Here is a 12,757-nt window from a genome sequence, read left to right as displayed (position 1 = left end):
CTAGCTTAGCCAATTAAACTTTGCCATGATGTCCTTCAGCCATTCATATTGCTGCTGCCAAACTTTAAATCTGTTCTCCTCTCTGCTCCTGTCAGCTGTCATTTTAGGCAGATTCGTCACGCCCTCCTCCACCTTATTCACCTCCAGTCACCTCAGTCACCTCATCCAGAGCCCAGAACAAACTCATCAAAAGCCCACTCCTCTTAACATCCCTCTTCATCTCATCTCATCATCACCACCAAGCATCTAGACTCCATAGTGGGGTTCCCTAATCTACTACCACCCTCCTGGAATAGATGACGTCACAATGGGGTCTGATCACCAAAAACTTTTCACATTTCTCATACTTATGTGCACATGTAAATAAATATTCTTTTCTCTCAGAACGAGTTCTGACTAAAATGCTGTTGGTTCTCATTAGCAGTGATTCTTCTTGTAGCGCTGGGCACTAGTAACGGTTACTTTACAAACAATTTTAGGTTGTGTGTGAAAGTAAGGGGACAGCTTCAGAGAGTCTATCTCCATGGGATATTTAAAAATAGCAGCTTTGGGGATCTGACGCATCTTGTTAATTTGACATCTTACAAATTGGCTCAACTTTACAACTTTATTCATTAATCCCCTCTCATTCTCTCCTCCTACATCATCATCATCATCATCATCATCATCATCATCATTATTATTATTATTATTATTATTGTGTTATTATTATTGTTATTGTTGTTATCACTAATACCACCATTGTTGTCACTATTATTATTATTATTATTATCATCTCCATTATTATTGTAATAATGCAATTACTTCCTGTACTCTTAAATAACACACACACACACACACACACACACACACACACAGTCACAAATTTTTACACCTTGTATGTATACCGTTGTTTGTCCACTATATGTTGTTTGTCTTGTTGTATTTCACAATAAATTTAAAAAAAAAAACAACAACTGTACATCAAAGAATAAAAATAATAATAATAATAAAATAAAAAAATAAAATAAAAATAGCGGCTTTGTGCGTTTAGTCCTTCTTAGGCAAGCTCGGGGTTTAGTGTTGCCAGAGCCCACAGGAACAACTCTCCGCAAAGCTTGGATTTTTTTGGATTGGGATATATGCAGTTCACATAACCTGGTCAAAATTAATATATGTTAATGCTTGAAGATCCACTCATTACTAAAAGTGTATGTCATAAAAAAATAAAGTAACAGTCAAAGTTGTTGCAGTGAAATTTAAGGTGTGCTGATTGATTCATGTCATCAACTCATGCATTGAGTAACATTACAAGTTAATGTTCCACCTTAAAAGTTGCCAGCAGTTGGCCCAGTGAATTAAGTTGCTGCAAGAGGCAGCAAAACATCCTTTCATTCTATAGTTACAGTTTACTAATAAAACTCTCCACGGTATGAACAGTGGTTACATGAGCCTAAACTCTCCACGGTATGAACAGTGGTTACATGAGCCTCCAAACCAGCCACAACTCAGCCCTGAGCAGAGTGACCATCCGCTATTGACCAATGAACAGACTGCAGTGTTCACAGCTCCACCTCAGATCTGTGTGCTAGGTACCCCAACGAAAGGGTGACCAAAATTGGGGACGATATGGAACTTTTCACAGTGGAAATGGAAAAAAAAGCGCACCGAACTGAACTGTACCAAACTGTACTGCTCAGTGGAAACAGGGCTTTAGATTATCATTGCTTCAATAATCTACACCATAATACATGTCAATAAAGGAAGTTACTCTACAATAGAAAGAAAGACAAAAATAAGATATTGCACAGTAATATCAAGCTAAAGCATTAGCATCTCAATCAAGAGCTACAGCCAGCCTATATGACAGAATACTGTCTGTGTGTTCAAAATGAACCGATCGTCCACTGATGCCCCATCTGGCTGCTCCAGATGTGAACATGATGTGTGTTTACAGGCGCCAACACAGCACTGACCACAGACAGGACCACACAAGGTATCTGACTCTCCTCTTGCTCTCTAACATTTCTAACAGCTTTGTTTGGGATTTTACATGAAACTCTTTTTTAATGTTAGCCTACAGTCACTTCATACTCACATCGTATTACCACCAAACTTCAGTGGAGTGGAGGAGAAGCTTTATGTTTTTTCCTCCAGACATAATGGTAGCCTGTTCACTCAGTAAACATCACATACTTTGCAGCTTTGCTGTAAACATCAGGGTTAATTCAACATGTTGGAGATATGTAACACAGGCTACAGACAGACAGGTCAGTCCCAAACATGTTCCAGTATAGGTAATGTTGATCTTGTTTCTTTACACCTGTAACGTAACTCTGTTTGTCTTTTTGTCAAGCTTAAACAATATTTCTGGGGAAGCTTGTCCTTAATTGTCTCGAGATAAGTGAGTACCTACTGCTGTACTGTACGCTTACATTTTTACACTTTTTTATTTTAAAGTTATATTAAAATTAAAAACATTTTGTTAACATTGAACGTATCCCACAAGTATGTCTAATTTCTTTTTTGGCTGTTGGAGCTTCATGGAAGCTACATAGTGACAGCTGTGATACTGACATTATTACACACACGTAAAATGTATTGACTTTGCTTTTTTTGTATGGAATTTCTATTTAGGCATAAAGAAATGAAAACTAATTTCAAACTACAAGCTGATTCAATTGTAGCCTAGCAGGTGAAATAAACTTAATTTACTTTCCCAATTGATTTAGGATTGAGAGCTTGTTTTGCTAGTTCAAACAAGAAATAAAAACTAAATTTGTCAGTTTGTCAAAAAACGCGCTTTTCAGTTCTGTTACTGAAAATTCTTTCCATCAGCAAATTCTTGAACGTACTGCGCAGTCATATACATTTTGGGATCCATGTGTTACCACCCACACAAGGGTACTAAAGCAATACAAAATTAAAGCTGCAAGCAGCGATGAACGGGACCTCGGGCTCTCGCTGTCGGCCTCCAGCTCACGTAGACAGTGCGAATTATTCGTAAGAGTCAAAATGTCGATAAAACAAGCAATGTCAAGAGAACGCAAGGTCGTTTTTGGCAATAGAGGGACTTTATATGACAGTACATTACAATATATATTTAATTTTCAACCGATGTATTAACTAAAATGTACCTGTGATATGTCAGCTATGGAAACAAAATGTCTTGTCCAAAACATCCACATTGAAATGAAATACACTGTCATGATTAAGTAATTATATAATGTTAACAACAACATGGTGTCTGTCATACTGTGAAGAATTGAAGTGTTCCCCATGTACTGTAAAAAACAAAGGTCTGTGGTGATAGTACTCCTGCTTTGTTGTGTAACACATTGTGATGTAAGTACATGAATGTATAAATACATAATATGCATTTAACAGGATAACAAATATTAACATGGACAAAACATGAATTATAAAGGAGAGTAAATCATAAAAGGAAATGATTTTTACAAAGACTAAAGTGGTGATTAAACAAAGGAGCTTGTAATTTTGGAGTGTAACATTTCCTAAAAGATGTGTATACTTTCCTGATGTAACAGCAGGCAGACACTAGTTAATTTCAGTGGAGAAACTGAGCAGGACTACATGTATTTCATTGTGTACTGCTGCAGCACAGTTTTAGCAACAGATTTGATTCAGATTCTAAATGAGGAAAAAGAGTTTGACCTGGAAATGTTGCATTTACATGTTTTTGCTATCAGGCATTTATTTAGGAAAATGTAGGAATGAGACACATGAGCTGGTCAGTTTGGTCACTGTTATCCTGTCAGGTGTGTGTGACCACACACACACACACACACACACACACACAGGCTTGTGTCTCTCAGAGTGAAGCCATTGTTATGCTAATTAATGACAGCATGCAGTTGAGTGAGAGGAAGGGGGAGAGGCCAAGAAGATGGCTTTCAAATTTCTCAAACTAGTCCTTCCTGCTCCCAAACCCAGGGTTCGATCGTCAATCTGAAGATATCACCAGAGAGATACACTCATTCCGAACGCAGACATATATAGCTTTCACGTTTGTGGAGTCAAAAAAGCGATCTTAGTCGCAAGTTTACAATGTCTAGCTCACAGCCGACTCATTTGCTCATGTTACTTTCAGAGGCACTAGCTCATTTCCTGTTGGTTTTAGGTCAGTGGTGTCAATGAGTGATTTGTAGGTCTCGAGGAGACAAAGAAGCCAGTTTTGGTTTGATCTTTCTACACCATTCGTACGGGCCGTAGCAGCCATTTTAGTGTGTCTAGGTGGTGCAAAAATTGTCAAGAGGTTTTGTGACATGTCACCTTTAACAGGGCATAAAATCAAAACCGTTCAAGTAATGACAAAATTGTTCTGAGGAATTGTTTAGCAGGGCATGGTCTATCATGTGTGTATGTTTGAAGTCGATACAATAAACGGTGTAGGAGGAAATATTTTTTTAGTAAGAGAATTTTTGAAAAATGACATCTTACTTTGAAAGGGCAAATAGCTCACTTCCTGTTGGATATAGGTCAGTGGTTACAGTGCGTGATTTGTAGGTCCTGATGAGATGAACAAGCCAGTTTTGGTTTTGTCTTTCCACGACATTCGTATGGGTCGCAGCAGGCATTTTAATGTGTCAAGGTGGCGCGAAAATCATCGAGAGGTTTTGTGAGACATCACCTGTAAGAGGCCATAAAATCCACACCATTCCAGTAATGACAAAGTTATATAGAAGATCTGATTAGGACAAGTTGATCTGTCATGTGTGCGAGTTTGAAGCCGATATGATAAACGATGTAGGACAAGTTGATTTTTGAAGTTTTGAGGCGAAATCTTACTTTGAAAGAGCAAATACCTCACTTCCTGTTGGGTTTAGGTCAGGGGTATCAGTGCGGGATTTGTAGGTCTCAAAGAGACGAACAAGCCATTTTTGGTTTGATCTCTCTACAACATTCCTACAAGCAACAGCGGCGATTTTAGTGTGTCTAGGTGGCGCTAGAGAGCCCATTTTGGCACTTTGAGAATTCATTACTTCATTTCCTAAAATCTTTTGGCAGTCCTGACATGCGTGCCAATTTTGGTGACTTTTTGAGCATGTTTAGGGGGTCAAATTCCAGTTAGAAACGGCGGAAGAAAGAAAAACAAGAGGGCCTTCGTCCTTCGGCTGAGGTCTCTAATAAATCTCTGAAACAATCAAATTCAATCACTGCACATGAAAACAAGTCCTTGTAGAGTGTTTTTGATACAGCTATTATGTCCCAGAACAAGCAGGCAGCTAATGTCAGGCCATCAGACTCAACTTTTGTTCAGAAACATATGATTTCTTTTTTGCCGAAAAGAGACACAAAACTTTCAAATTGTATTCAATGTACTTTTACTTTACTACTCAAAAAATGTGACAAGACTCACAACCAGGATTCAACAAGAACCAGAATAATTAATTGTACTTTGCTTCCTCCAGTGTAACATATTCATATTTTCAATCTATTTCTGTCCATAAGATGTCTGTTGAGCTCCAACATGCCAGTGAACCAGGCGGAAATAATGCAAGTCTTCAAGGCACCATGCTGGGGGGCAGCAAACCTTTACACCGCTTCATGCAGGGGCAACCCAAGATTACTGGCGTGAGACACACACACACACACACACACACACACTATTTATCAAATACCTATTGATTATGATGTATCACAGTATTTTCCAAGGTCACAAATGTGAGAGTCACAACTAATTCTTGTATTGTACAGACAATAAAGATTAAAATAAAACAGAGGTGATGAGGTCATGCTTAATGTCGTTTTTGATTTTCTTTTAGATCGTCGTGCTAATCTTGGGCTCATCTTTCTTCATCTTTTGCACCTCGATGATGTTAGTCCACTATAATCAGATTAGTCCCCTCCAGCCTGCCATCGTGCTGGCAATCCTGGTTGGTAACATGACAAGACAGCTGTTCATTAGTGGATCATATGGACTTGTGGATTCATTCATTGACTAACCAGCCAAATTAAATAACCAAGGAATAACAAAGAATCAAGATGTGTACAGGACTTGATTGAGGGCTGATAGAAAGTCACTTTAGTAGTTCAGCCCCAACAATAGGCTGTGTTTTTCTATCCTTTTTACTAATTACAAGCTAATGCAGCACTCTGGTACATTTAAGGGATGCATAATAAAACTGTTTTCTCCTTCTCCTTGTAGTACCTCGTGTGTGGGTCTCTGTATATTGTGACAGAGAACAAGCCGACCAAGAAAACTGTAAGCTGTATTTTATTGTGAAGCAACACTGGCAATCTTTCCAAGAGGACCTGCAAATAAAACACTTTAACAAAGATCCCCTCTAGACATGTTTTAAGATCATATGAAATACACATATGCTTGGAATAATAATTTGAGCTGATATGATTTTCTTTCTTTTCACTGACTGATTAAACATAATTGGATTCACTGATTTATGGCTGTTTGCAGGACTCTCCAAGTTGTCCATATACCGTATGAACTATTACCAATATTTGTAAGTTACTGTCTGCCTCTCCTTCATCTCTCTCTGTTGGTGTCTCCATGCAGGTAACCATGTCGTTGGCTCTGAGTATTGTGAGCCTACTGGCGTCATGTTGGATTATCTTTCTCTATTTGCCCAACATTATTCACAACCTCCAGAGAGTCCACCTCGATGAAGACATTATGGTTGCAACTGACAATGATATATTTCCATCAGAATATGAGGTGAATATTATTTTTTATCAGTATTTGTTGTTTTTGTTGGTGGTGGTGTCCATTATTATACTGTTAAAAAAAGTTTTCCTTTAACATTTGCTGAATGAAGGCTTTATGATATGATACTGGACAACCTTAAGAACAACGCACAATTTCTGTATTTTTGTAACAACTGGAAACTTCACCCTCACATAGCCGTTTGTCTTGAAGGACAAAGGCCCAATCCCAGTACACCCCTTGCCCCTACCACGTATGTGGGATTTATGCTCATGCGGCAGACCCTACGTCGTAGCCTACGCACGTCACCTACCATTGTGAGCACTTATACTTGTGCTGTGGCATGTCTGTGTCACTCTGCAGTTACACCTTCACCACCACCTGTGAAGTGCTGTAAAGTTTAGTTGGTTCAAAACACACATTAAACATGGCTTAATAGAGACATTTTCAAACACAAGTACATAAATTGGCTTCACTATAACTCGCAGCATTCACAGACAAACACTTGTCTTTATCTGGACACATTTTCCAAACAAATATAACATGCTAACGTTATTAGCACAAGCCTATGGCATTTTACATCGTATAAATTAGCCTAGCGGCCGGTGATCTTTTCCTCTTCTCATATAAAATCAGGGACAACAGCAACATTTTACAAAGGTAACAGCACATAGTTTAGCTCCATTACAACTCACAAGGTTCACCGACAAAACAACTGTCTTATACTAAACACGTTTTCCAAACAAATACAACATGCTAACGTTATTAGCGCCAGCCTATGGCATTTTACATTGTATAAATTAGCCTAGCTACGAGCAGAGATTTCCTCTGTTCATATGAAGGCCGGATCCCAAAGTATAAATCCCTGAAGAATAAATCACACACAAGACTTAAAATGCTATTTTTTAGAGGCTTTATTGTCTTCACAATTTATTGTTTCTTATCTCTGAAATAAAAGTAAATAAAAGCTTTGTTTATGCTGAGGGAAATGGTTTCAGCTTACAAAAATAGACAGGAGGTCTGCGTCACCCCGACATGTAGTTACATTTCTAGGGGGTGCATGTCAGGCTACAGCGTGGGGTACAACGTAGGCTTCATGTCAACGCAGAGCCTACCTCCTTTTTACGCATTATCACCTAGGGGTAGGATTTCCCAGTTCTTGTTGGGATCAAGGGGTAGGGTGAATATTAAGGCTACATGGCCCTCCAAACTAGGGATCGACCGATATTCAGCATTTTTATGATAATCGGCATCGGCCGTTTTTTCCACCGATAGCCAATAAAATGCGTTTATTTTAATTAAAATAAGTTTATTTTAATTAAAACGCGCTCCTTTGGCTCTCATGCAGCCGTATCTCTCTGCCTGAAGTCTCCACTCTGTGCTGTGTAACAAATGTCCCGCCTACAGTCCCCACTGATTGGCTACATGGCACAAGTGAGTGACAGCCAATCAACACTGAAGGTAGATGCAGCGCTGCAGGCAGCGGCACAGAGAGAGAGAGGAGCGGAGAGAGGACTGCTCCGTGAAGCAGCAGTGTGATGCTTGAAGGTAAAGCAACAGAAAATGTCGAAGTTGCAATAAGAAATCCTCTATGCTTAAAGGGATAGTGCACCCAAAAATGAAAATTCAGCCATTATCTACTCACCCATATGCCGACGGAGGCCCTGGTGAAGTTTTACAGTGTGTTCACACCGGGCGCGAGTAAAATATTCGCCTCGCTCTACTCGCGCGAGTTTGACCGCTGGAATATTTGGTTTTACTCGCGACATTCACGCGAGTCATTCGCGCGAGTAACAGTGTGTTCACACTGCTAGTAAATCAGACAAGTATGCCGGCCGGAAAGCAAGCTACATCGGTTGTGCTAACTGGGGCTAATGCTAGTGCTAACTTTGTTGATAGAAATGTACAGCCGATAGTTGGAATCAATTTTCAAAACTTACCAGGCAGACCGACCTCCTCACTCACATTCCTCCACGCCAGGTCTTTCTTCGTCCGAAGCTTATAATTTGGGGACGTAACGTCATAAAGCTCAGGGTGGCCACAAACAGCTATTATTAGCTTGTCCTCCATTTTCGGAACAACGCGGGGCAGTTGTTGACCATTGAGGTCCATCCAGATGTGGCAGAGAAGTGTGTGAAGGCTACCTGCGTTCTCCATAACCCAGACACCTGCAGTGAGGGCGAGCATCCCAGTCGCCGTCGGTGAAGTGGAGCCTGCATTGAATATTAGCACCAAAATAAATATCCATCTGTCTCCGGTGAGTTTTTTGCGTGTGAAAATCAATAAATATTCACTGTATCCGGCAAGTCACATGTCGCCTGAATGAATGTTGTTTACTACAGCGAGACAGTGGCAGTTTTTGGCGTGTGAAAATCAATAAATATTCACTGTATCTGATATTCACTGTATCTGGCGAGTCACATGTCGCCTGAATGAATGTTGTTTACTACAACGGCAGCAGCTTTAGCAGCCGATGTGAAGTAGTTTTAGACGACATTATTGTTTCCAACGGCCGCCCGTTGCGACTCGTGAGCAACCGCGTGAGGGGGGGAACAGACACTGAGATACAGTATGAAGATGGTGTGTTTATCAAGCATCAACAGTGGTGTCTTTAAAACTTAAAGGGATAGTGCACCCAAAAATGAAAATTCAGCCATTATCTACTCACCCATATGCCGACGGAGGCCCTGGTGAAGTTTTAGAGTCCTCACATCCCTTGCAGAGATCAGCGGGTGGAGCGGCTAGCATACCTAATGCTAGGCGGCGCCCCAGACTAATGTCCAAGAACACAAAATTGAATCCACAGAGTACGCCCCAAATTAAACGCAAGTCCGGCAGCAAAGTTGCTGCACTTGTTACCGCTCCTCTAATATCAGCACAGACTGGCAGGGTAGGAGCACAGGTTGCTAATGTTTGCCTATAGAGTACTGCTTGTGGCCTGGTAATGAAGCAGTGTTCTCTTTTATTTGATGACTTTATTGCTTGATGGCGTGAAACTTAAGTTGTGAACAAATCACATGCATCCTGACAACATCAAAAGGATGCCTATAGCCCATGCTAGAGAAATCATCACAGCAGAAGACTCATCACTCAACACTCATCACGTCTGTTTACATAAATGGCACCATCAGCGACTACTGACTTATCTGTAGCTATGTTTCCATCCAAAAGTGATTCGAATCATTGGGAAATGTGCATTAAAAGAAATACGAATGCTGTGTGTTTCCATTAAATGTACAGACTTGGGTGAAAACTACGAACTTGTGCAAGTTTTCCGCAGAACCGGAAACAAAATAAGTCTCGCATTCTTCTTCTACATTTTCTGGTGGTTGGCAACCAGCTTGTAAATGCATTACCGTCTTCCCAACCTGGAGTGTGGATATCACCATAGAGAGAGGTGCGCTATGTCAGACTTAATCCTAACATAACTGTTTCCATCCCCCGTTTTGCGAATCAACATTTTTTCGAATCAACCAATCAACTTGAAGGGTTGTCCCATTTCACAGGGAAAGATTTGATCCACTGACCCCTGTAAGTCTGTTCTGAGGGGGTGAGGTGGTTAAAATAAGAAATGGGATTGGGCCAAAGACTTTCTGATTAAAAGCGCCATTGTGAAATAAAAACAAACATTTTATAAATAAAAATGGCAGAAATTGAATTTAAAAAAGTACTGAAATAAAGAATCAGAATTTTAAAAAATCATAATGTGCTTAATAATGAACACTCTCAGACTCCATACATTTTGTCCAAACTCATCTTAAGGTGTAATACAGCACATTACGTTTTAGTCCACAGAATGGAAATCACTCATGTGTTTCTTTATATGTTTGTCCAGCATCTAGAAATGGCTTCAGAACAGATCTTCCTGCTCTACACTGGCGTGGGTGGGATAATTTTCATTGTAATGTCATTTCTGGCTGGGGCCGCCCTGCGTTCCACAAAGAGTAAGGTAAAAAAAGACCACCACTTCTATACACATTACACTCTGTGCTGAGAGCTGTGTATGTGCCCACTCGCTACGAGAATGTCTCACAATATTTCATAAGCTTAAACAAAGTTGCAACATGAGTAAGGACAAGCTTAGTCAAGCACTGGGGTTGTCTTCTTTCTCTTCTCTTCAGGCCGTTGTAGTGATGACTGCTACACCTGCTGAACCATCAGTTGAATAGCGAGTACAAGAGGAAGGCCTGAAGTGAGATACTGTCAACTGAGCAGAGAGAAGAAATACGAAGCATACAAGGACAGCAAGTATCTCTCTTTGTGGGCACAACAGGATGCATCATTCCCAAACACAGACTACCTCCCATCAGCATTTTTGGGTTGTTGTATACAATACAATACAGATCATATGTATGTATGCATTGCCTTGTAACGTCTATTACTACTGCCGGTCCCACGTGAGCACTGTATTTCCCTCTTTTGAACACCAAGCTCAATGGGATGTTGGAGATGAATATGATAGGCAATTAACTGCTACTTACTCTGCAGTCTGGCGTTGGCTGACCTGTCAGCACGTTGTGTTTGCACCACAGGACAAAGGTCTGAGTGAAACCAGTGTTCCTCTGAGATAGTTTAAGAAAACTTGTATAGGCTCAAAAATATTCAAATTAATCAAAGGCAGACTTAAACAGAGATAAGCTGACAGGTGCTCTTGTTACAGTACCACATTTTGATAATGCACCCTGTAGAAAGGGATTAAAAGTTGTAACTAATGATTTTATAAATGGTTTTACTAATACTTGATTGAGCTGTTATGCGCCATTAATAAGAGAAGTATTTTTAGCTTTAGTTCAGCAGGAAAAATCTAATCGACAGTTTGATTACAGACCTCATCCGATATTTTTCAGTAATTGTAATAAAAGAATCCTTAATTATTAACCATTAATTACATATTAACATTTATAACTCCAGATGAGTTGCAAGCTCGTGCTTATATGAGTGAGAAATCTTGATTCTTTAATCATGCTTAAATATATTTAGAGCCACAGGCATGAGCATTTATTTTGGTTGGCATTTAGAAGTGCATTATTACCAAATGGAAACACACACAGCCATGCTAATCCCGAAACATTTAACGAGAGTGTTTTTTTTATTCTGACAACAGAGTGGGAACATCTGAACATGAAGATGTAATGTTAACAACTCCAACCATAAACATGTCACCTCCTGTAACCTGTTCTCTGCTTTTACTATCTGAAGTGTCGAGCACAGAACCATGTGATCCTTTTCCACCTTACCGTCCCTTACAGAAGAAGTTTGGCATAGACAAGACAAAACATGCAGAGATCCTCATGGCTGCCCTTGGCACATTTTTTTTTACCATGTCAGCTCGTGTTTCAGCAGCAACACCCTTAAGTACAAACACTGTGACACCCAACGTACTGTCCCCACTTACAGAGGACAGCATGTGAGATGCATCATTAATACTTTTGTGATATGAACAGAGCGATGCTATTCAAATTATGACATGTCTGTACCCTTCCTATGTAACTGTCACATTACGTTTGCAAGAAGCATGTTAGGTTACATATTGATTTTGGATCAATTTACCAAAACAAATAAAGAAAACTGGCTACTACTCAGAGTATGTCCGTCTTAACTGTGTGTAGAAAGGCATCAGGAGGTGTTCTGAGTTTTTATTTTAATTTAACAATATTTCACATTTTCCAACAGACCAACATAACAAATCAAACAAAGATCCATGGATTCAGATTGTGTTTGTAGCTTTATTTGCAAAACCAAATATCAAATTCAAACTTAAATATCATTATTATTATTTAGTATCATTTAAAGAGTTGATGTAAAAATCTGAAAACTGGAAAAACACCAAATCTAATCAAATCTAAATCAAGATCCGACACATCTTATATCATATACACATACAAAACGATACATGAGCAGCTATTTTTTTTAAAAAAGATGAGAGTGACGAGAGACAGTAGACAGAATTGCTGGACCGCTAAACGAAAAGCATGAACGCACTATAAAGCTCCGTAAAGCAGGGGGAGCTGCAGATTAATGTTGATAATTCTCTGTAGGTTCATCAGCAGCTCCTTTCACATTGTCATTCAGTTTTCACATTGTCAATGGATACAT

The 12,757-nt window shown here is 39.6% G+C and overlaps 1 protein-coding gene across 3 annotated transcripts; it reads left to right on the top strand.

Moving 5' to 3' along the window:
* The first annotated feature begins 1,932 nt into the window (after positions 1-1,932).
* Positions 1,933-12,228, top strand: LOC126389941 (uncharacterized). Of its 3 annotated transcripts, XM_050043956.1 has the most exons (8): positions 1,933-1,975; positions 2,336-2,383; positions 5,452-5,574; positions 5,766-5,876; positions 6,149-6,205; positions 6,515-6,673; positions 10,497-10,610; positions 10,783-12,228. In XM_050043956.1, the coding sequence occupies exons 3-8, from the start codon at positions 5,452-5,454 to the stop codon at positions 10,828-10,830; spliced, it is 612 nt and encodes a 203-aa protein (XP_049899913.1). In that variant the 5' UTR covers positions 1,933-1,975; positions 2,336-2,383; the 3' UTR covers positions 10,831-12,228. The 3 variants fall into 3 exon arrangements, with proteins under 3 accessions (XP_049899913.1, XP_049899932.1, XP_049899922.1); XM_050043975.1 differs by lacking the exon at positions 5,766-5,876; XM_050043965.1 differs by lacking the exon at positions 2,336-2,383 and having other exon boundaries at positions 1,935-1,975.
* Positions 12,229-12,757: the final 529 nt, after the last annotated feature.

This window comes from Epinephelus moara, chromosome 1, assembly GCF_006386435.1.
Source record: "Epinephelus moara isolate mb chromosome 1, YSFRI_EMoa_1.0, whole genome shotgun sequence".
NCBI classification, from domain to species: domain Eukaryota; kingdom Metazoa; phylum Chordata; class Actinopteri; order Perciformes; family Serranidae; genus Epinephelus; species Epinephelus moara.
This window is presented reverse-complemented; position numbering and strand designations above follow the sequence as displayed.